Here is a 25,372-nt window from a genome sequence, read left to right as displayed (position 1 = left end):
ACTCGTTCGAGCATTGTTTGCCTTGCATCTCGTTCACTTGCTACTTTGTTTCTGTGAATAAATGGCTCCTATAAAGCAATTACGTGGTCAAAGCAATTCCTCAAAGGCTAAGAGGGAGCGTAAAGTGCTATCCCTCGCCGAGAAATTAGAAATATTAGATCTTCTGAAAAGTGGCGTGTTGCATTCCGAAGTGAGCCGTAAAGTCGGTAAGAACGAATCGAGCATTTGCACAATAAAGCTGAAATTCGTGGAAGTGTTAGTGCTAGGGATGGCTGGCTGGCTGTGTAAAGCACTGCAGCCTCAAGAACTTAAAGATCACGGGAGAATCGGAATTGGCTGACGCTGAGGCGGCATCAGTGTTCCCAGAAGAGCTACGATGATTGCGCCTGTACTGAACATGTACAGACTTTTTTTCTTGTCATTATTCCCTAAACAATACAGTGTAACAACTATTTACATAGCATTTACGTTGTATTAGGTATTGTAAGTCAACAGAACATAAACACTGAGGGCGGTGGGTCCTGTGCTGCCCTGGGTCCTAAAGTCCACCCGCACTGAGACAGGTTAAATAAGGGACTTGAGCATCTGCGTTTTTGGTGTCAGCGGGGGGTCTCAGAACCAATCCTTCGCGGATGAGGAGGGCCGACTGTATTTCCCATTTCTGTCCTAACCTCTACCATCTATAAAAATTCTAACTCCTTAGTTAGCAATATCATTATTAGGAGTGCTGGTATCAAGGTTCAGTGCAAAATTCTATTAGAGACAATGGCTATTCTAAAGTTTGAAGATTCGATTTTGGTTTTAAATTTGCTTCATTTCTTTTTTCTATAAAGCATTAGTTAATTAATTTAAAATTGGTATTCTGAAATTTTGAGTTTGCTGTAGTATATGTTGATGAGAACAGTGTGTAAGCTAGAATATCATGTACTATTTCTCTGAAGTTGAAATCTATTTAGTTTCCCTACTATTTGCAGTTGTTAAACAATATAATCTGCTAATTGATAAATGTGTTCCAGCAATACGCATTCTAGCAAATGAGGATTCAGTCATTTTCAGACAGTGTGGCAAAGGAAGAATAGGTACCATGTGAGATAGTAGTTTGATAAGACCCAGAATTTGTATACATATCTTTTCCTTGTTTTTTTTGTTAAGCATCTGAAAAATGGTTTCCTGGAGACAATGCAGCTGTGAACTTAATCCATTTCTGAATTCAAGCCTGTAATCTGGGCTATCACTTGAGTATAACTTTGGAAAGCTGTAATGACATTGAGCTTCCTGACAAGGTTTTAATCACACAAGGTATGATAGGCCATCCACCCAGGCCTGCAGGCCTGGGTGGATGAAATCAGCTGAACTGGGTGAGGTGCAGGCCTTCCTTGTGGACACTGACTCCTCAGACTCTGAGTCTGATCTCTCCTGGGCATGCTGGACTTCTTAGATCCAGAAACCTTGCTTTGATTCATTGAAGAAGGGTCCAGACCCTTCGAGTTGTGAGAGCGTGCCTACAGTGAAAATGTGTAAATGTTTAAAAAAATGCACTAGCATGAATTTTGAAATTTCATGATATGCTAATCAACCATATTACCTGTTAAGTTAATCTAGTGATTGGAGTACTTTTTGGCAAATGTGGACAGTGTGTAAGATGCTTAACAACACAGGCTTTTCATTATCAAAATAGCAGCTTTGTTTCTTAATGCTGAAGTTAATTCATTATTATTCAGTAATGACTGGTGAAACAGATAGAAAAAGTAGTACCAGTGCAGACCATCAGTTACACAAGCTGCCTTTGCAAGATTCCCTGAGGAGGGTTAGTAAGTTTACAGATGACATGAAGATTGGTTGTTGAGGGCCTCCATTGAATCCAAAGGAACGGCAAAGGCAGATACAGTTTGGCACCTCAGGGTTTACTCCTGAAGCCTTCTCCTTAAGTGAGTAGAGACATCAAGCAGTGAAAATTTGAGATCAGAGTTTTCCTTCTCCTGGATGAGCAGCCAACCACAGCTGACGAGCCCCTTCTGTCCAGCGCAACTGGTTTTAAGGCACCAGTAACCCATCTTTGCCCCTTCTCCTGTCAGTAGAAACTGTTCTACCCGGCTTAGTAGCTAAGCCGCACGTAAAGGACAAGAGCTGGACTTGGTTGTTGGAGGCTTTTTGATGTACACCATTGGGAGCATTTAATAGGTCGTGAGAGGCTATTCCCACCACTTCCCATAGCTATGACAACCTGAGGGAACAAAGGTTGTTAGTGGTGAGGATATATTTAGATAGTTTCTGCAGGCGAAGGAACAATTACAATAAAAGGTCAGATCTGCAATTAAAATGCAGCTTCCTTCTCAGCACATGCTGTCCAACTGGTTCTGTGTTTTTGGCAGTTTCTGTTTCTGAAAACAAAACTTTTTCAAAATTGACATAACCACCTCAGTTCACTGCTGGCATTAGGTTGGAGTTTATTAATAAACTCTAACATTTTATCTCTTGGTACACTCTGTTAGAGCGAATGGCCTGATAGATGTTTACTAAAAATAGAGGCATAGACAGAGTAAACAGTCAGAATCTTTTTTCAACAGGTTAAAAATGTAGAATCGCACATTTAGGGTAAGAAGCTTAAAGTTTACAGGAGATTTGCGGGGCAAGGTTTTTGCACGGGGGTGGTAAATGCTTGGAATGGGCTGCCAGGGGTAATGGTGGAAGCAGATATGAAACTGGTGGGGACTGGAGCAAAATGGATCATGTGCAAGCAGAAGAGATCTGGTTTAAATTGGCATCGTGTTCATCGCATTGTAGGCTGAAGAGCCTATTCCTGTGCTGTACTGTATGTTCTGCTAAATGGTTAATTGGAGAAACTCATGGGACTCGGCATCTACTCAGTCTGGGTTGCAATTCTGTTGATAGCTTTGCCCTTCAACTCTTCTGATCAATGAGGTTAATTGTATGCCTGAGTATAGGTCTACCAAAATTTACTTGATCTAAGATTTTCTTCTGCATCCAAGTTTCTGCAAGCTGATAGTTTGTGATTTAGCTTTTTTAGAGTGAAAAATAAAGTGTTTTGATGTCAGTGTGAGAGTGTACATAAAAGTAATTGAGAGTGGAATACTTGTTTCATTTGCATTTTAAAATAACTTGACACTAAATGTCTTGTAATATCCAAAGGTATGATCTTCTCTTCATGCCGCCGTCTTTCCCTTTTGGTGGGATGGAGAATCCTTGCATTACGTTTGTTACTCCATGTCTGTTGGCTGGAGATCGGTCATTGGCTGATGTCATCATCCATGAGATTTCTCACAGCTGGTTTGGCAATCTGGTAACGAATGCCAACTGGGGAGACTTCTGGCTAAATGAAGGATTCACAATGTATGCTCAGAGGAGAATTTCAACTGAAATTTACGGTATGGCTTTGTGAATGTATGTTACAGTGATCCAAAAAAAAAATCCAGATAGTCGTCTTTCTGAATAAGATCTTAGCCATTTAGTATGCTTTGTTGGATTCCCATTCCAGCATACTCCTCAAAGCCTTGTACAGACTTCAAAATTTCATATCTTAGATTTTTTAAAAGCATGCAATATGATTAAACTTGCAATGGATATTTAAATTATTTAATTTATAATGTGCGTGATTTCTAACAAATTTGAGAGATTAGCGTCTTGAGGTTTTGCCCTGTTATTTCAGGTTGGATGGTTTTGTTTTTCTGTTAACAGTTCATTGTGTTTACTGTATTGGGAGTGTATGCAGGATTTGTTCCTGCCTGACAAGGCTAATGCGTGAACATGTATTTTTAAGCTTAGTTATTTTTTAAAATCTAAGTGGATAGAAATGGGAAAGCATTGTTCCAGAGGATTAAGGTGAAAAAAAACTAAAATATAACTGATGCTGAATGTCTGAAATAAAAACTAGAAATATTCATAGTTACTGCATGGGAAGAAACAAAAACAATGAAAGGTCATTCATTTGTAATTTAAATGCTGCTGCTTTCTCAGCACATACCAGCCAACCTGTTGAGTGTTTTCAGCAGTTTCTGTTTTAAATTTAGCCTAACATCTGTTGTGGACACTTTTACAAGTTTGGAATGTGAAACTGAAAGGAAGGAACTCACTCACAATTTGTACTTCAAAATCAAAAGCAAATAAAATTATAAACTTCAAACCAGAACAGAAATGCTGGAAGAACTAAGGCAGTCAAGCAGCATCCATGGAAAGAGAAGCCAATTAACCTTTCATGGTGAAGACCCTTCATCACAATAATTAGTAACCTCTACCTCAGAAAAGATTTGAAGTCTGCTGTTCTAGGTTTGCTTTTCATAGCAGGTGAAGAGGGCAGAAAGTATGAATAAATTGTTTTTTGGTGTTGATTATTGTAACATATCAAGATGCAGTGAAAAACTTTTGTTTTGTATTCTGTCAGCACAAATCATGACATGCATAATTACATCTTGAGATTCAAGATTGTTTAATGTCATTTCCAACATACAAGTGCAAAGGAGAACCAAATTGGTACTCCAGATCTGATAGAGCACAAAAAGCACAATTAATATATATATATATATATATATATAAAGATAGCTTATATATGTTGATTGTAGGTTGATAAATTGATGCTAGGCACATGAGCGTCTGTATATAAGGTGACTCTGACAGGAAATGGTAGTGGTGGTGGGGGTGTGAAGGGGTGGGTTATTGGGTGGAGGTGTTGTCAGCCTTGCTGCTTAGTACGTTCCCCTTTGCATTTGTATACTGGCAATGACATTAAACAGTCCCGAACTTGGGGAAAGTAACTGAGTCTGGTGGTTCTGGCATGGATGCTAAGTAACCTAGATGGGACTGGGATAAACAGTCCATGAACAGGTTGGGTGGAATCCTTCATAATGTTACTGGCCCTTTTCTCAAAACTGCCCAGTGATGCATTGGGCAGTTTTGACTACCTGTTGTGGAACCTTCCTGTCTGTTGCAGTGCCGTTTCCTTACCATGCAGTGATGCGGCATGTTGGGATGTTCTCGGCTGTGCATCTGTAAAAAGGATAAATGTGTATCGACAGTTCTCTTCACCCTCCTCAGAATGAGGTGTTGTTGAGCTTTCCTGATTGTGTCTTGGGGCCGTAAGAGTTTGTGCAGGATTTATACTCCCAGGAGTTTGAAACCGCTCAATTTCAACTTCTGTGCCACTGATGTGAAGAGGGGTGAGAATGGTGCGAGTTCTCCTTAAGTTAATAATCATCTCCTTTGTCTTGTTGAGTTAGTTGTGTAAAAAAACAGGATACAGAATATTGTGTTGGAGTTACAGAGAAGGTGTAGTGCAGAGAGACAAAGTACAAAGAATGTCACAAGGTAGAGTGGGAGATCAAAAGCTCATCTTTTAGTGTGCAAGAGGTCCCTTCAAACATTTAATATAGGGACAAAAGCTGACCTGAGTCTATGGATTTATGTTCTTGAGCTTTCAGATCTTCTGCCTGATAGGAAAGGGGAGAAGAGAGAATTACCAGGGTGAGGGGGCTGCTGGTAATCTTTGCTGCTTTGCCAGTGGAGCAGGAAGTGCAGTCGGTGTAAATGGAGGGAAGTTGGTTTGCATGATGGACTGGTACTTTTTGGTTCTTAGAAAGGGAAAGTTTAAAAGAAACATGAATATTACTCTCTTCAAAAGATGGGGAAAGGATAAACCATATGTTTTCAGTGTGGCATTCCAGACAAGTTCAATAGGCAACTAATTGAAACTGTTGGTGTCTATACTCTTGCTGCTGAATCAACCTTTTGTGCTGCACTGGTAAATTCTTGTAATTTAAAAAATTCACAATTATTAATTGTCCCAATAAACCATGTGCAGCTTTATGGCACTGATACCATCTTATCACCAAGATCTCTCTCCTGTATATTTACTCAAAGTTTATATCTCAGGTCCAGAGTACACTTGTCTTGAAGCTGCCACAGGGAGAGCCCTCCTTCGTCAACACATGGATAACTCTGGAGAGGACCATCCCCTCAATAAACTGAAGGTTAAACTTGATCAAGGTGAGAGTTCATAATCTGGATCTGTGCGAATTGATTTGGAATCCCCAATCAAATCCCCAGTGCTTCCAAAAAATCATTTTTCAGATGCAAGCAGAAAAAGCAAGTTGCTGAATTTGATATTGAATCCCCAAAACTGAAAGTGCTTGGATAGAAGATGAGGCCCCGTTGGAGTGGGACAGGAGGCAAAAATGGTCGAATTGGAAGTGTGACAGCAAATTACTGGAAATTCCTGGTATTTGCTGTTGACTTACTGGAGATGTTCCAACAAGCACTCAGTCTTTTTGATCAGAGCTGTTTAGTGCCATTTCAAGATTTTGTAGGTTTAACTCAGCAACTACTGAATGGATTAGTATGTTCTATTGTCAGTTGCTGATGGATGCTTTACTTATTTCCTTACAAAAGAAGTTATTTCAGCCCATCGAGTCTATGCTGACTTGCAGAACAATCCCTCTCCTAACAATTTTCACTTGTTACCAATTTCCCTCAACTACCACCAGATTTTACTCACCCACTTGCACACCAGGGGAAACTTACAATTCCCAGTTAACCTGTCAACCTGCATGTTTTTAGGATGTGGAAGGGCTTTAGAATCACAGAGAACGTGCAAAGAAAAAAGGAACTACTTTGTGACCTTGGACCATCCTGAGGCATTTCATAGTCAATAATGTGTGGCTGTGTTGGTGCGTGGCCAAGTGGTTAAAGTGTTCGTCTAGTGATTTGAAGGTCGTTAGTTCGAGCCTTGGCAAGTTCGAGCATGTGTGTCCTTGAGCAAGGCACTTAACCACACATTGCTCTGCGATGACACCGGTGCCAAGCGGTATGGGTTCTAATGCCCTTCCCTTGGACAACATCGGTGGCGTGGAGAGGGGAGACTTGCAGCATGGGCAACTGCTGGTCTTCCATACAACCTTGCCCAGGCCTGCACCCTGGAAACTTTCCAAGGCGCAAATCCATGGTCTCATGAGACAAACGGATGCCTATAAATGTGTGATATAGTAATTTGTGTAATGGTAAACTTCGTGTTTGCTCTCTCGTGCCCCATGATTTCTGTATTTCCTAAGTGAGCCCACCCTTAGAAATTGTACCTTCCTTTGACAAAGAATTAATTTATTGTTGTGCCTTTTTCAGGGATTGATCCAGATGAGACATATAATGAAACTCCCTACGAAAAAGGCTACTGCTTTGTATCATATTTAGCTCACCTTGTGGGTGATCAGAGCACATTTGATGCTTTCCTTCGGGTAAGAACTTGTCAAGTTCATTGTAAATATAATTTTATTTATAAGGGGGAGAAAAACTGCTAAATGCATGTTAGGGTTCAAAGTACGTTTATTATCAAAGTATGCCTGCAGTATACAACCCTGAAATTCATCTTCCTCACAGTCATGAAATAAAGAACCATGGAACCAACCCATTCAAGGAAAGATATCAAACATCAAACCCCTCCCCCATGCAAAAAAATCATGCAAATTGCATCAAACACAAACAAAAACAAGAATAATATTTAGTTCAATTTTAAAGAAAGACAGTGCACATAACATGTAAAAGTGCCTTTTAATTTCATGATGCACATAATTATTTTTAAGCTTTTTTACTTTGCATCTATCTTTAACCTCTTAAAATTTGGACATTGCAATTAAAATGGGAAAGATTATGGTGAAACAGTGACCTTGGCATTTTTGGCCATTTATACAGATATTTTGATAATACCATTGCTAAAGAACTTGTCTCTATGAACTCCAGCTTGTTATAGAGCAGAAATTGATTTGATGGTAACTTGGAGGCAACGTTACATTAACATTCCAGATTTGAGAACTTCCACTGATACCTAAGACTTCTGAAACCTGTAGAACAAACTCTTAGCATAATGTACTTCAATCTGTAAGATGTTATATATTTGCTTAACTTTAAAATAAGAAAAGGGCAATAGGACAGATTTTGATTGACTTGTTATGCTGTTCCAAGTAAAAATTGATCAGCCTATTGCCAAGTATTGTTCTGGTCTTGCTGTGTAGAGGCATGGGCTACTTCATTGTTGGGGAATTGTGAATGGTCATCAGTTAATAGCTCCTTTTGTGATGGGAGGAAAGTCCCTGATGAGGCAGTTTAATATCAATGCAGTCCCTTACCCGAAATGGGTCACTGATACACTGCCCAGTGTACAGGTTTATCACTTGTTCTGATTTAACATAAATCATGTGTCTAAATTGTGTTTACATGCAGGCCTATGTGAACAAATTCAAATTCCAAAGTATTGTGGCGGAAGACGCTTTATGTTTTTATTTAGAGTATTTCCCAGAACTCAAGAAACAAGATATCGAGAAAAGACCAGGTAATGCTGTTTTATTATTATATCAACCTTTTCACTGAAGAAAAAGTGGTGACGCACAATCTTCCAATAAGATTAAAATTAAAATTGCTTCAATTATTTTAATTAACTGGAACCTATCCACAATTTTATCATGACTGAGTCCTTTACGCTTTGTTATTTTCTACCTGATTCTTTTTCAATTTATGCATGTTCTTCACCCTGTCAGTTTGGTAAGAAGCTGAACATTTAGAGAAACAAGTAAAGGATCTAAATTTTCTTATCCAGGATTTGAATTTGATTGTTGGCTGAATACTCCTGGATGGCCACCTTACTTGCCAGACCTTTCATGTGGTGATGCTCTCATGAAACCAGCGGAAAGCTTGGCTTCACTATGGTTGGTTACGGAGCTGAACATGGATGCCATCAAAGCTGTTGACATATGCTCATGGAAAACCTACCAGATTGTGCACTTCCTTGATAAACTACTGGAAAAGTCACCTTTGCCTCCAGGTATTTAATAAGGGATGACATTTACTAACAAATACTAAAATTCCTGTCATATTGTGTAGTGTACCATAAATTGTGAAAATGTATTTTTAATTTTAAATCAGATACTAATGATTTAACCAGAGTCCAACTGAAGTCATATTCAAAATTAAATCTGTGCACTTTAATTTGTTTCATGCTTAATTCCAGATGTCTTCAATTGCTGTTTCAATAAATCATAGTTGATTTATAGAATTCTGTCCACTCACCTTAAACTTTGGCTTTAAAAGTTTTAATTAAACAAACACATGTTTAACTGTTGGAAAACAGTTATCTTTTGCCCTCACTTCATTATATATGAATGCTCAGAAGAGACTTTGTAACTGTTATAACAAGTAGTGATGATTAAATGCTTTAAGAAACTGGAATAAAATTTGAAATTTCATTTTCTTTAGGAAATGTTGCTAAGATGGGTGAAGTGTACCCAAATATCTCCAGTTCCAAGAATGCTGAACTACGTTTTCGCTGGGTACAGATAATTGTGAAAAATAACCACACAGATGCATTTGATGAACTTCACAAATTTCTACAGAGTCAGGTATATAATTAATTATACATAAGCTGATGGTCATCCCTTCTGCAACATTCATGTAAGGTCATTAAATGTAATTTGATTGATTTGCTTTATGTGCATATGCCTTGATCAAAATTATCTTTTTAAAAAGCACTGTCAACCCTTTTATTAAGGAAATGGATAATTCTTGCATAGAGGACAGTAGTACAAAATTTGAGATGAAAATGAAACATCACAGTTACTGAAAAAAATAGTTGAAGTCAAATTCAAGATATTAATAGGCTTAGGAAGACCGTATAATGGGTGTTGAAGGATAAAAGTAAGGTGGCATCTTGCATTCAAAAAATGGGGATGAAGGCTTTTTTTTAAACAAAAGACGAGGATGTGGTACTAAAGATATTTAATATAGAAAATGAAAGCCAAATCCTGTTTTTTTTGGTAGTTAAGTATAATAAACATGCTATTGTTATTCCTGCCTACCTCACAATAAGTCCAATATGGAGGGACATTTGTAATCTGCATGTAAAACTCAAATTCCAAACCTTACTGAATAATTAAACTCAAATAGTAATTCACCCTATTATGCTGCAAATTGTACTGCGAGAGCTACAGGGAGGTAGTCACACCTAGGCTGCCAGAAGCGGGTCGTTGGGTGACAGTCAGAGGGGGGAAAGCGAAGGTGAGTAGACAGGTAGTGCAGAGCACCCCTGTAGCCATTCCCCTGAAAAATAAGTTTACCGTCCTAGATACTGTTGGCGGGGATGACTGGCCAGGTGTGAGCCACGGTGGCAGGGCCTCTGGCACAGAGTCTGACCCTGTTGTGCAGAAGGGTGGGACAGAGAAGAGGAGAGCTGTTGTCATTGGAGACTCTATAGTCAGGGGAACAGACAGGAGATTTTGTGGACGTGAGAAGGACACCCGCATGGTTTGTTGCCTCTCGGGTGCCAGGGTCCGGGATGTCTCTGACTTGGGTGCATGACATCCTGGTACGAGAGGGGAAACAACCAGAAGTCGTGATACATGTTGGGACCAACGACATAGGCAGGAAGAGGGATGAGGTCCTGAAGTGAGAGTTTCGGGAACTAGGCAGAAGGCTGAAGAACAGGACCTCAAGGGTGGCGTTCTCAGGATCGCTGCCAGTGCTACATGACAGTGATGGTAAGAATTGGAGGAAATGGCAGTTGAATGCGTGGCTGAGGAGTTGGTGCAGGGAGCAGGGTTTTAGATTTTTGGATCATTGGGATCTCTTCTGGGGAAGGTGGGACCTGTACAGATTGGATGGGTTGCACCTGAACTCGACGGGGAGCAATATCCTTGCAGGTAGGTTTGCTAGCATACTTTAGGTGGGTTTAAACTAATTTGCAAGGGGGATGGGATCCAGAGCGATAGAGCAGTGAGGTGCATTGAGTAAAGCCAGATCTAACATATAGAGAGGCTTTGAGGAAAGACAAGTAAGGGTGTAAAGGTAGGAAGGCAGAAGGGCTAAAATGCATGTACTTCAATGCAAGAAGCATCAGGAACAAAGGTGATGAACTGAGAGCTTGGATACATACATGGAATTATGATGTAGTGGCCATTACAGAGACTTGGCTGGCACCAGGGCAGGAATGGATTCTCAATATTCCTGGATTTCAGTGCTTTAAAAGGGATAGAGAGGGGGGTAAAAGGGGAGGAGGGGTGGCATTACTGGTCAGGGATACTATTACAGCTACAGAAAGGGTGGGTAATGTAGCAGGATCCTCTTTTGAGTCAGTATAGGTGGAAGTCAGGAACAGGAAGGGAGCAGTTACTCTATTGTGAGTATTCTATAGGCCCCCTGGTAGCAGCAGAGATACTGAGGAACAGATTGGGAGGCAGATTTTGGAAGGGTGCAAGAATAACAGGGTTGTTATCATGGGTGACTTTAACTTCCCAAATCTTGATTGGCACCTGATTAGTTCCAAGGGTTTGGACATGGCAGAGTTTGTTAAGTGTGTCCAGGACATATTCCTGTCACAGTATGTTGACAGGCCAACTTGGGGGAATGCCATACTAGATCTAGTATTAGGTAACAAACTGGGTCAGGTCACAGATCTCTCATGGAGTGAGCATCTGGGGGACAGTGACCACCGCTCCCTGGCCTTCAGTATTATCATGGAAAAGGATAGAATCAGAGAGGACAGGAAAATTTTTAATTAGGGAAGGGAAAACTATGAGGCTATAAGGCTAGAACTTGCGGGTGTGAATTGAGATAATGTTTTTGCAGGGATATGTACTATGGACATGTGGTCGATGTTTAGAGATCTCTTGCAGGATGTTAGGGATGAATTTGTCCCAGTGAGGAAGATAAAGAATGGTAGGGTGAAGGAACCATGGGTGACAAGTGAGGTGAAAAATCTAGTCAGGTGAAAGAAGGCAGCATACATGAGGTTTAGGAAGCAAGGATCAGATGGGTCTATTGAGGAATATAGGGTAGCAAGAAAGGAGCTTAAGAAGGGGCTGGGGGACGTCACATGATGACGTAGGATCAAGACGTGGAAATCCAACTCTCCCGTAAAAAAAAAAAAAAAAATCAAAAGTATCATTTAAATAAAGAAAAGTTAATAAATATTTTTTGAAGGCTACTTATAAATACTCAAGATTATTTTAAGATATGCCTTGTAAACAGAAGAAGACTACCATTTTGACAGCACTCCGAGATGGGAAGAAAAAAGGGCCTACTACTACGATGGAACCTCGTGCTCAGGTTGGATCTCCTTTCGAGGAGACACACCTTGTCTCCGGCGTTGAAGAACAGGAGGCAGCGACAACAGCAGCAGTCTCTAGGAAGAAGAAGCAGGAATTGCACATGCGTAAAGAAGCGGGCATGCGCAAATTGGTACAAACTGAACTACAAGATCCGATTGCCACTGAAAGTGAGAGTGATCTGGAGTTAGAATCCGATACCCCGGTGAATATAGATGAAGAAAAGGAGGAAGAAGAACAAGAAGAGATTAAAAGTAAAAAAACATCGTGGAGACATAAGAGAGGCCTTAGTGCAAATAATGGCTGAATTAAAAGTAATAAAAACAGACGCTAAAAACATGAAGACTATGTTTGATAATGTTATGAAAAAACAGGAAAAAACGGATAAGAAAGTTTAAAAAGTTGGAAGAAATAATGGAGGATGCCAAAGATAGAGTGGACAAGATAGAAGATAATATCCTTGCCTGGACAACAGAAAGAAAATGGCTGTTGGAAAAAGTGGATGTGCTGGAAAATTTTAGTAGGCGATATAATATTAAGATTGTTGGTCTTAAAGAAGGTATAGAGGGGGAGGATCCAATAAAATTTTTTCAAAGATGGATCCCGGAAATTTTGCAAATGGAAGAGGGAAATCGGTCAATTGAAAGGGCACATAGAGCTTTAAGACCAAAACCACACCACGACCAAAATCTGCGATCAATTTTAATAAAATGTTTAAGATATCAAGATAAAGGAAGGATTCTGCCAGCGGCTGCCCAAGATGCCAAAAAAAGAAGTGGCCACTGATGATAGAAGGAAACAGTTCTTTTCTACCCTGACATAAGTTATGAACTTTTGAAGAAAAGGAAGGAATTCAACCCAGTGAAAAAAGTCCTATGGGGAAATGGTTATCAATTTATACTGCGCCATCCTGCAATGTTGAAGATTTTTTTGGCTGATGGAAAAAGAAAATTTTTTTACCTGATTATCAGAACGCGGAGGAGTTTGTACAAGAATCTTTGAATATTCGCTAGACACAGGAAGAAATCCAGTGGGGCGAGATGGATTAAAGATGAAGACTGGGATAGGGAATAGACTTGGTGGATCTTTAAGGGTGGAAGAATATACAAATATATTAATTATATGATAGCGGGGAAGAAATGTAAAAGTTTGAGGAATATTAGTTGGGAGTAGTGATATTAAAGTTTTATATATTATGTTTTGTTACGGGGAGCAGGAAGAACTACTGATCGATTGCTACGGGATTCATGTGTGTAATCATGGCGGCAGCCATGGCCTGCAAAATGGAGGGGGTAATGTTGTGGGGTTTTCTTTTACTCTCAACATTAGTAGGGGGGTACTTTGTTATTTTTTTTATAATTTATCTTTCTTTTACTTCTTTCTCTTTGCCTGGATGATTGAGGGTGGTGGGGAGAAGACACATAGCAACATGGTGAATTTTAAAGAGATTCCCGAAGGAACTATGAGAGTGGAAATGTTTAGTAATGTTATAGATTGGAGTAATTTTGTTAAGAATAATGACTAACTTATTGAATTTTTTGAGTTTTAATGTTAATGGGCTTAATGGACCAGTGAAAAGAAAAAGAATTTTAACACATATTAAGAAGGTGAAGGTAGATATAGCCTTCTTGCAGGAAACACACTTAACAGAGATAGAACATCAGAAATTAAAGAGAGATTGGGTGGGACGTGTAATTACAGCTTCATTTAATTCAAAAACGAGGGGAGTTGCAATTTTGGTCAATAAAACATTACCAATTAGAATACAAAATGTAATAACTGATTCTGCAGGGACATAATTGATTATACATTGCCAACTTTTTTTGGAATTATGGACTCATGAATATTTATGCACCAAATGAAAATGATGCTAAATTTATACAAGAAGACTTTTTGAATTTGGCTGATGCACATGATAAAATATTAATAGGTGGAGACTTTTAACTTTTGTCTAAACCCAGTTTTAGATAGATCAACCAAGGCTGTTACAAAATTGAAAGTAGTAAAATTAACTGTCATTGGTGAAAGATTTAAATTTGATTGATGTATGGAGAAGAATTAACCCAAGAGAAAGAGATTATTTGCTCTATTCAAACAGATATAAAACTTACTCAAGGATAGATTTTTTTACTATCAACGAATATTCAGGATAGAGTAAAAAATATGGAATATAAAAGGAGAATATTGTCAGATCATTCTCCTCTAATAATGACAATGATGATGACGGATAAGGAGGAATCGACTTACAGCTGGAGATTTAATTCAGTATTAAAATGTCAAGACTTCTGTGATTTTATGAAAAAAACATTCAATTTTTTTTGGATACGAACTCTTATTCAGTTGATGATAAATTTGTATTATGGGACACAATGAAAGCATATTTGTGGGGTCAGATAATAAGTTATACTTCTAAAATTAAGAAGGAATATATGGTAGAACTAGACCAACTGGAAAAAGAGATTACAAAATTAGAAAAAGAATCTCAAAGACATATGATAGAAGAAAAACGAAGACAACTCGTCAATAATAAGCTACAATATAATAGCTTCAGACATACCGAACAGAAAAAGCAATTATGAGAACTAAGCAGAGGTATTATGAGTTAGGTGAGAGACCACACAAGATTCTTGCCTGGCAGTTGAAAACAGAACAGGCTTCCAAAAAGATAAATGTAATTACAACAAGTGCAAATAAAATAAACCTTTACAAATTAATGAAACCTTTTAAAAGTTTTTACTCTGAATTATATCAATTGGAATCACAAAATGATGTTCATGAGATAGAAAGATTTTTATCACAAACAACTCTCCCAAAATTGAATTTGGAAGAACAGAAGGGATTAGATATGCCTTTTACATTAAAATAGGTTGAAGAAGCTTTAGGATCACTTCAGAGTAATAAATCTCCAGGAGAGGATGGTTTTCCGCCTGAATTTTACAAAAAGTTTAAAGATTTATTAATTTCTCCTTTTACGGAGTTAATATGTCAAGCAGAAAGAACACATAAACTTCCAGAATTTTTTTTGACAGCGATTTTAATAGTATTGCCAAAGAAGGATAGAGATCCTTTAAATCCAGCATCATATAGGCCTATTTCTTTGTTGAATACGGATTATAAAATAATAGCAAAAATTTTATCTAGTAGATTATCTAAATATTTACCAAAATTAATACATGGATCAAACAGGATTTACTAAAAATAGACAATTGGCAGATAATGTAACTCGGTTACTTAGTATAATTCATTTGGCACAAAAGAGGGAGGAAATGAGTGTGGCAATAGCTTTGGATGCAGAAAAAGCATTTGATAGATTGGAATGAGATGTTTTATTTAAAGTATTGGAAAAATATGGGTTAGGAGTACTTTTTTATAAACTGGATTAAAACCTTAAATACTAATCCCAATGCTAAAATAGTGACAAATGGCCAAATTTCAACACCATTCCAGTTAAAAAGGTCAACTAGACAAGGTTGTCCATTATCACCTGCTTTATTTGTATTGGCGATAGAACCATTAGCTGAATTAATTAGAATTGATTCAGATATTAAGCGTTTTAGAGTTAATCGGGAGGAATATAAGATTGATTTATTTGCTGATGATGTTTTGATCTATTTAACAAACCCATTGCATTCATTGTGTAAATTATCTTCTAGATTGGAAGAGTATGGGAAAGTATCAGGGTATAAAATAAACTGGGATAAAAGTGAAATTTTACCCCTTACTAAAGGAGACTATAGTCAATGTCGATTAGCAACTCAATTTAGATGGCCGATAAATGGTATAAAGTATTTAGGTATAAGAGTTGATAATGATATGAATAATTTATATAAATTATTTATCACTATTGAAAAAAATTCAAGAAGATCTTGATAAATGGATGATGTTACCAATAACATTAGTGGGTAGATTTAATGCTGTAAAAATGAATATATTTCCTAGATTACTGTATCTATTTCAAACACTACCAATACAATTGTCGCAGAAGTTTTTTCAAGAGTTAAATAAGAACTTCCAAATTTTAAGAATTACTATAAAGCAAATCAACTTAGATTTATTGCATTTTTTTTTTGATGAAGAAAAACCGGCATGGATTAGAATAGTATTAGGTAAAATAGGAGAAAATACATCGGAAGATTTTATATATAAATGGGAATCTAAATGGATACGGGAAAAGAAAGAATCTCCTATATTAAAACATATGATTTATGGAATAAGATAAATGTTGATGAAATAAGGAAATCTTTATTAGCAAGGAGACCTCTGATTCAACATAGACTTATTCCCTTTACAATGGATAATCAACTTTTATATAATTGGTATCAAAAAGGGATTTGATGTGTAGGAGACTGTTATGAAGGTGGTATATTGATGTCATTTGAACAATTAAAGAATAAATACAAAATATCAAATAACACTTTTTGTTATTTTCAATTAACGATTTACTTAAGCGATAAACTGGGTCAAACAATGTTATTGCTGAAACCTAACGAAATTGAAATTTTAATTCAAAAGAAAAATTTTAAAAATTTACTACTTTTATGTATAATCTGATTCAAAAACAGACATTTAAACAAGGAATCCATAAGTCAAGACAAAAATGGGAAACGGATTTCAATATTGATGAAACAAGTTGGTCAAGACTATGTCTTGACGGTATGACAAATACAATAAATGTTCGACTCAGATTAGTACAATATAATTTTTTACACCAATTATATATAACACCACAAAAAATAAATAGATTAAACCCAAACTTATCTGATCAATATTTTTGGTGTAATCAAGACATTGGTACTCTTATATTCTACTTGGTCTTGTTTCAAAATTCAACCTTTTTGGATAAATTTAAGAGTTTTGTTGGAACAAATTATTGGAACACAACTTCCACATAACGTAATATTATTTTTATTAGGTGACATTGAAGGGATAAAACGGAAACTTAAATTGAATAAATATCAGAAAGAATTTATAAAAATTGCATTGGCAGTAGCCAAAAAGACTATTGCAGTTATTTAGAAATCGAATTCGTATTTAAGTACGGATAGTTGGAATAATGAAATCTTTAGCTGTATTCCACTTGAAAAAAATACTTCTAATTTAAGGAATAAATATGATACATTTTTGAGTATCTGGTGCCCTTATTTACAAAAGGTAGGATTGTATATATAGGTGCTCCAATGATATAGACGTTGGTCCTCTGGGGAAAGAAACAAATACATATATTAAATTTATTTTGAATCCCATGGAGCATGTGGAGACCTTCCAATATCCAGGCAGTCTTTCTTTCCTTTTTTTTTCCTGTTTTTTTTTCTTTTTTTTAGGTAGGGGTATGTTATGGGCGGAAGGGTCAAGGGGAGGGGGGATGGTAGATATATTATTCTATGTAATTAAATTTGAAAATTGAATTTTAAAAAATTTTAAAAATGGGGCTGAGCAGAGCAAGAAGGGGGCCTTGGCAAGTAGGGTAAAGGAAAACCCCAAGGCATTCTTCAATTATGTGAAGAAAAAAAGGATGACAGGAGTGAAGGTAGGACCAATTAGAGATAAAGATGGGAAGATGTGCCTAGAGGCTGTGGAAGTGAGCGAGATCCTCAATGGATACTTCTCTTCGGTATTCACCAATAAGAGGAAACTTGATGATGGTGAGGACAATAAGAGTGAGGTTGATGTTCTGGAGCATGTTGATATTAAGGGAGAGGAAGTGTTGGAGTTGTTAAAATACATTAGGACTGATAAATCCCCGGGGCCTGACGGAATATTCCCCAGGCTGCTCCACAAGGTGAGGGAAGAGATTGCTGAGCCTCTGGCTAGGATCTTTATGTCCTCGTTGTCTACAGGAATGGTACCGGAGGATTGGAGGGAGGCAAATGTTGTCCCTTTGTTCAAAAAAGGTAGTAGGGATAGTCCGGGTAATTATAAACCAGTGAGCCTTGCATCTGCGGTGGGAAAGCTGTTGGAAAAGATTTTTAGAGATAGGATCTATGGGCATTTAGCGAATCATAGTCTGATCAGGGACAGTCGGCATAGCTTTGTGAAGGGCAGATTGTGTCTAACGAGCTTGATAGAGTTCTTTGAGGAGGTGACCAGGCATATAGATAAGGGTAGTGCAGTGGATGTGCTCTATATGGATTTTAGTAAGGCATTTGACAAGGTTCCACACGGTAGGCTTATTCAGAAAGTCAGAAGGCATGGGATCCAGGGAAGTTTGGCCAGGTGGATTCAGAATTGGCTTGCCTGCAGAAGGCAGAGGGTCGTGGTGGAGGGAGTACATTCAGACTGGAGGGTTGTGACTAGTGGTGTCCCACAAGCATCAGTTCTGGGACCTCTACTTTTCGTGATTTTAATTAACGACCTGGATGAGGGGGTAGTTGGCAAGTTTGCAGACGACACAAAGGTTGGTGGTGTTGTGGATAATGTAGATGATTGTCGAAGATTCAGAGAGACATTGATGGGTTGCAGAAGTGGGCTGAGAAGTGGCAGGTGGAGTTCAACCCGGAGAATTGTGAGGTGGTACACTTTGGAAGGCCAAACTCCAAGGCAGAGTTCAAAGTAAATGGCAGGATACTTGGTAGTGTGGAGGAGCAGAAGGATCTGGGGGCACATGTCCACAGATCCCTGAAAGTTGCCTCAGAGGTGGATAGGGTAGTTAAGAAAGCTTATGGGGTGTTAGCTTTCATAAGTCGAGGGATAAAGTTTAAGAGTCACGATGTAATGATGCAGCTCTATAAAACTCTGGTTAGGCCACACGTGGAGTACTGTGTCCAGTTCTGGTTGCCTCACTATAGGAAGGATGTGGAAGCATTGGAAAGGGTACAGAGGAGATTTACCAGGATGCTGCCTGGTTTAGGGAGTATGGATTATGATCAGAGATTAAGGGAGCTAGGGCTTTACTCTTTGGAGAGGAGGAGGTGAGAGGAGACATGATAGAGGTATACAAGATATTAAGAGGAATAGGTAAGAGTCCTATTCAGTGCCTCTTCCTCAGGGCACCACTGCTCAATACAAGGGGACAGGGCTTTAAGGTAAGGGGTGGGAAGTTCAAGGGGGATATTAGAGGAAGGATTTTTACTCAGAGTGGTGCATGGAATATCCTGCCTGAGTCGGTGGTGGAGGCAGATACACTAGTGAAATTTAAGGGACTACTAGACAGGTATATAGAGGAATTTAAGGTGGGGAGGGGGGTTATATGGGAGTCAGGGTTTAAGGGTCGGCACAACAATGTGGGCCAAAGGGCCTGTACTGTGCTGTACTATTCTATGTTCTATGTTAAATGTTTTGACCCTTTTCCTCTTGTCACAGGGTAAACAGAAGTACACAGTTCCCGTTTATCGAGCCATGTGGTCTGGATCTGAAAGGACACGCAAGTTAGCACAGGAGATTTTTGCAGCTACAGGAAATCAACTTCACAAAAATGTACAGAATTATGTGAAAAAAATCATTTCTAATTAAGATTCACTAATGATGAAATTTAAATCAATAGCTTACAGGAAATCTTTGAATATTATACTTCATAATATTTGTATCTCTATAAACTTGATTGTTTTCAGATTTAAATTGGGTAAATCAATTCATGCTTCCAAAATTGCCATGATATTCTTTGTTGTACTAATGTGTTCTTTCCTGTGTGTTTGCCAAGAACAGATCTGGGTTAGATCTGTCAAATTCAATTGTATGCATATCTTATAGCACACATGAGCTGCAAAAATATTTGGAAGTGTTTCACATAACCATAGTTCAAGTAGATTTATTATTAAAGTGTATATATGTCACCATACACAACCCTGAGATTCATTGTCTTGCAGTATACTCAATAAATCTGTAGAATAATCACTATAACGGAATCAATGAAAGACTGCACCAACTTGGGCATTCAACCAGTGTGCAAAAGACAACAAACTATGCAAATACACATAAAGAAATAATACATAAATAACCAATAAATAGCGAGAACAGATAAGGAGTCCTTAAAAGTGAATCAGTAGGTTGTGGGAACACCTCAATGTTGGGGATGAGCAAGTTGTTCCATCTGGTTCAAGAACCTGATGGCTGAGTGGTGTAGGTCCTGAGGCTCCTATACCTTCCAGTTAGCAGCAGTGAGAAGAGAGTATAACCTGGCTGGGGTCCCCAGTGATGGTGCTGTTTTCCTGCAACAGCATTTTGTGTAGGTGTGCTTAGGGATGTGGAGGGCTTTACATATGATGGACTGGGCCCGATCCACTACTTTCAGTAGGATTTTCTATTCAAAGGCTGTGATGCAGCCAGACCATATACTCTCCACCAAACATCTGTAGAAGTCTAAGAAGAGGAGCTACTGTATTTTCTTCATAATTGCACGTGTGTTGGGCCAGAACAGATCATCCAAAGTAACAGCACTGAGGAATTTAAAGTTGCGGACCCTCTCCATCTCTAATGCTCCGATGAGGACTGGCTGATGGATCTCTGCTTTCCATCTCCTGAAATCAATAATCAGCTCCTTGGTCTTGCTAAACCAGATTTTCAATCTCCCTCCTGTATGCTGATTTGTCACCATCTTTGATTCAGCCTATGACAGTGGCGTCATCAGCAAACGTGAATTATGGCATTGGAACTGTGCTTAACCACAGAGTCATATGTAAAGTGAGTAGAGCAGAAGACAAAGCACACAGTCTTGTGGTGCACCAGTGCTGATGGAGATTGTGGAGATGATGCCAATCTGAACTGACTGGGGTCTGCAAGTGAGGAAATTGAGAATCCAATTGGATTGTGCTCTTGTGGATCCTTTGCTCAGGTACTTTTAATGTTTCATGCCTCTTTCAATAGTCATCATCATCTTGGTGTATTCCTACTACTGACTTTCTCTTCTAAATCATTTCTATGGAAATATTTGTATTTGGTAGCAAAATCAATATTTTTGAAAGGAAAATTAGGCCAGTGCATAATCAAAGGACACTCAATATGTATGCAAACTGGAATCTGTACAATGAATAAAGTTGTTACCACAAACAAGGCAAGCTTTGATATATTTACTTAACTAGCTTTAAATGCATATCCAGTATGCTTGTAGAATTTTAATACTGTGCTCACTATTGGCAAAGGTAAAATTTGCTTAACTAATTTATCAGGAATACTTGTATGCAGGCAAAAGTGCCTAACTTAGCCATGGGCTAATGTAGGAATGTGTAAAATTGTATTACTTATCTTTTATTCCTTCCCCCCTCCCCCCACACCATTCACCCCAGAAGTTCACATCTTATTTGTAACCCCATAATGAATTTTACTTATCTTTTCTATTTAAGATTACAATACCATCTTTCCTACTGGTCTAATAGGAAGCCATGGGCCCTGTTCTACCAAAATGATTCTACTGTCACTGAAAATAACACTTCAGCTATTCTTACGATCTTAACCTTCAACTTTAAAGAAAAAGTTGATTTGGTTTTTCTACTGCTTATGTATCGTATCCCATCTGTTAGATCAGAAGATGATTTGCTACAGTGATGCAATTGCTACAAAGACATTACCCCACCAGTGTGATCAGGTAGTAAAGTTGCTCAAGTTTGTATAATGATTTGGCAGTGATATTTTCTCTCACTCAGCCTTCTAAATGAAACTGACCAGAACAAAGTGCTGGATTATCGCAACAATGCTATCAATACAATTTGTATTTTTACTATTCACCCCCCTCCCCCAAAAAAACACCCAAAACCTTTAAATTGGGACAGCAATTAGTTTTCATTTTGATGTAAGAGTGGACAGTTTTTCTGTACAATCACTATCAAATTTTGGTGTGAAAAAATGTTATGACCTTGTCTTTACCAGCAATTCTCACAGCTATTCTGAAGCTGCATTCCTCCAGCAGTGGAGCTTTAATTTATGGTAGTTCAGCAGGTTCAGTGGGCTGGCTCCTCTAAGGAACAATCACACCATTCATTTTAGAGAGTAATGGCAGCAAGTTAATATCACTAACTCATATTTTGAATGAGAACAATGAGAGAAAAGCAGTGGCAAATTAGAGATCCGAAATGTGAGCCAACATAGCTCATTTAGATTTGTCGATTGAGTACACAAGGCATTGACTCACGGCAATCAGATTCATTTGAACAGTGGCCAATCAGTGATCGGGATTGATTGGCAAGAACAAATTATAATAAGGCAGGGGCAATCAGAGCAGCCGATGTTGAAGTGGACAGTGGAAGAGTGGGATTTTGAAGCTTTTGCACTTCGAGGCTTCACTCAGAGAAAGCAAAGCTGTAGGTAGATTTTTTCCCTCTATTTATTTGTTTTTTCCTTTTTTAAATATTTGTTCAGTTAGAACAGTAGGGATGCTAGGCAGGAATGCTCCTCTTGTGGGATGTGGAAAGGCTGGTAGACTTCCAGTATACCTGACGCCTGCAGCTTCTAACACTCCCTGTTAAGATGTTGGAGCTGGAACTGGATGAACTCCGGATCATTGAGGAGACTGAAGGGGTGATAGCTAGGACGTATAAAAAGGACACAGGAAACTGGCTGATAAGAAAGGGAAAGAGATTAAACAGCCAGTTCAGAGTATCCCTGTGGCCATCGCCCTCAGCAACAGCTATACCACTTTGGATACTATTGCGGGGGATGACCTAGCAGAGGGAAGTCACAGTGGTCAGGTCTCTAGCGTTGAGTCTGGCTCTGTGACTGAGATAGACATAGAGTCTATAGAAGTGAAGCAAAGTAGCATTGAACTGGCAACGTGTTCCCTTGAACCCTATGGGAGGTAAGTGCAGAAGTTGCAAGGGCCCTAGCAGAGATATTTAAATCATCGTTACTAAAAGGACAGATACCAGAGGATTAGAGATTATATAATGTTGCTCTACTATTTAGAAAGGCTCTAAAAATAAATCAGGAAATTATAGGCCAGTGAGGTTATTGGAAGGTATTCCAAGGGACAGGAAAAATGAATATTTATCAACAGGGACTGATTAGGGATAGTCACCACGGTTTCATGCATGGTAGATCATGTCTAACCAATCTTAAGAGTTTTTCAATGAAGTTACCAGGGAAGTTGATGAAGGCAGGGTATATGATAAGGTTCCGCATGGGAGGTTGGTCAAGAAGGTTCTGTCGCTCGTCACTCAAGGTGAGGTAGTAAATTGGATTGACATTGACTTTCATGGGAGAAGCCAGAGAGTGGTAGTAGATGGTAGCCTCTATGAATGGAGGCCAGTGACTGGTGGTGTGCTGCAGGGGTCACTGGTGGGTCACGTTGTTTGTCATATATATCAATGATCTGGATGATGTAATTAACTCGATCAACAAACTTGCAGATGACACCAAGATTGGGGGTGTAGTTGTCAGTGAGGAAGACAGCTTACAGCAGGATCTGGACCAGCTGGAAAAATGGCAGATGGAATTTAATGCAAATACGTGCAAGGTTTGCACTTCAGTACGACCAACCAGAGTAGGTCTTGCGTAGTGAACAGTTGACTCCTGAAGAGTGCTGTAGAACAAGGGGATCTGGGAATATAGGTCCACAATTTATTTAAAGAAGCAGCACAAGTAGATAGGATTGATTGTAAAGAAAGCTTTTGGCACATTGGCCTTAAATTTCAACACTGAGTACAGGAGATGGGATGTTATGTTGAAGTTATACAAGATGTTGGTGAAGCCTACTTTGGAGTGTTATGCACAGTTTTGGTCATCAACCTACAAGATAAATGTAAATAAGGCTGAAAGAGTACAGAGAAAATTTAAAAGGATGTTGCTGGGACTGGAGGACCTGAGTAATAAGGAAAGATTAAATAGGTTAAGACATTATTCCTTTGGAATGTAGAAGATTGAGATTTGACAGAACTGTACAATATTATGAGGGGTATAGAAAGGATAAATTCAAGCAGGCTTTTTCCATTGAGGTTGTGTGGGACTACAACTAGTGGTCATGGGTGAAGTATGAGGGGAAACTTCTTCACTCAAAGTCTTGAGAGTGTGGAACGAGCTGCCACCATAAATGGCGCTCAATTTCAATGTTTAAGAGAATTTTGGACAGGTACAGGCAGTCCCCGAGTTACAAACATTCAACTTATGAACAACTCGCACTTCACGAACAGAGGATGGAGAACGCCATCCGCCATTTTAAGTCGTTACTGTCAACATTGCTGCGGGTATAACTTTGTATTTGGCTTAAATTTTTCTTAGCAAGATTCACCCTGACCACCCCCCACCCTTTTCCAGTCAGCACCGCCCCCACTTGTCCCATTTAACCTGTCTCAGTGTGGGTGGACTTTACGATCCAGGGGAGCTCAGGTCAGGACCCACCACCCACGGCTGCTGCTGAATCCGCAATGTTTCTGTTCCGTTGACGGAAAACGATCACGATTGAAAATAAAGTGAAAATAATAAAGCGATCGGAAAGAGGTGAAACATCATCGGTCATTGGAAAAGCGTTAAGCTACAGTTGGTCAACGATCAGAACAATTTTAAAGGGTAAAGGATAAAGTGAGAATAATAGAGCATGTGAAAGGCCCTGCCCCGATTAAAGCTACAATTATTACTAAGCAATGCACTGATTTAATTATTGAAATACATACCAATGGTATGCTGGCATTTATAGCAAGAGGGTTCCAGTACAGCAGCAGGTAGGTACTACTGCAGTTGTACAAGGCCTTGGTGAGACCACACCTGGAGTATTGTGTGCAGTTTTGGTCCCCTAATCTGGGGAAAGACATCCTTGCCATAGAGGGAGTACAAAGAAGGTTCACCAGATTGATTCCTGGGATGGCAGGACTTTCATATGAAGAAAGACTGGATGAACTAGGCTTGTACTCGTTCGAATTTAGAAGATTGAGTGGGGATCTGATTGAAATGTATAAAATCCTAAAGGGATTGGACAGGCTAGATGCAGGAAGATTGTTCCCGATGTTGGGGAAGTCCAGAATGAGGGGTCACGGTTTGAGGATAAAGGCGAAGCCTTTTAGGACTGAAATTAGGAAAAACTTCACACAGAGAGTGGTGAATCTGTGGAATTCTCTGCCACAGGAAACAGTTGAGGCCAGTTCATTGGCTATATTTAAGAGGGAGTTAGATATGGCCCTTGTGGCTAGGGGGATCAGGGGGTATGGAGGGAAGGCTGGTGCAGGGTTCTGAGTTGGATGGTCAGCCATGATCATAATAAATGGCGGTGCAGGCTCGAAGGGCCAAATGGCCTACTCCTGCACCTATTTTCTATGTTTTCTATACATTTCTTAAGTGTTTTATATGCAAAGAAAGATAAAATATATACTATATACTAAGACAAACGCTTGACTAACTGTTGCTAAATAATATCGGATGTACCT

The 25,372-nt window shown here is 38.8% G+C and overlaps 1 protein-coding gene across 1 annotated transcript in view; it reads left to right on the top strand.

Moving 5' to 3' along the window:
- The window catches only part of rnpep (arginyl aminopeptidase (aminopeptidase B)), a 33,870-nt gene extending 13,993 nt beyond the window's left edge, over window positions 1-19,877 (top strand). Inside the window, exons 5-11 of the mRNA XM_072278634.1 lie at window positions 3,151-3,386; window positions 5,884-5,997; window positions 7,126-7,238; window positions 8,221-8,329; window positions 8,594-8,818; window positions 9,250-9,392; window positions 19,392-19,877. Coding sequence (XP_072134735.1) covers window positions 3,151-3,386; window positions 5,884-5,997; window positions 7,126-7,238; window positions 8,221-8,329; window positions 8,594-8,818; window positions 9,250-9,392; window positions 19,392-19,541 — 1,090 coding nt within the window. The 3' untranslated portion in view covers window positions 19,542-19,877. The remainder of the gene's footprint in view (window positions 1-3,150; window positions 3,387-5,883; window positions 5,998-7,125; window positions 7,239-8,220; window positions 8,330-8,593; window positions 8,819-9,249; window positions 9,393-19,391) is intronic.
- The last annotated feature ends 5,495 nt before the right edge of the window (window positions 19,878-25,372 follow it).

The sequence above is a fragment of the Mobula birostris genome, chromosome 14, assembly GCF_030028105.1.
Source record: "Mobula birostris isolate sMobBir1 chromosome 14, sMobBir1.hap1, whole genome shotgun sequence".
In the NCBI taxonomy this organism is placed as follows: Eukaryota; Metazoa; Chordata; class Chondrichthyes; order Myliobatiformes; family Myliobatidae; genus Mobula; species Mobula birostris.
This window is presented reverse-complemented; position numbering and strand designations above follow the sequence as displayed.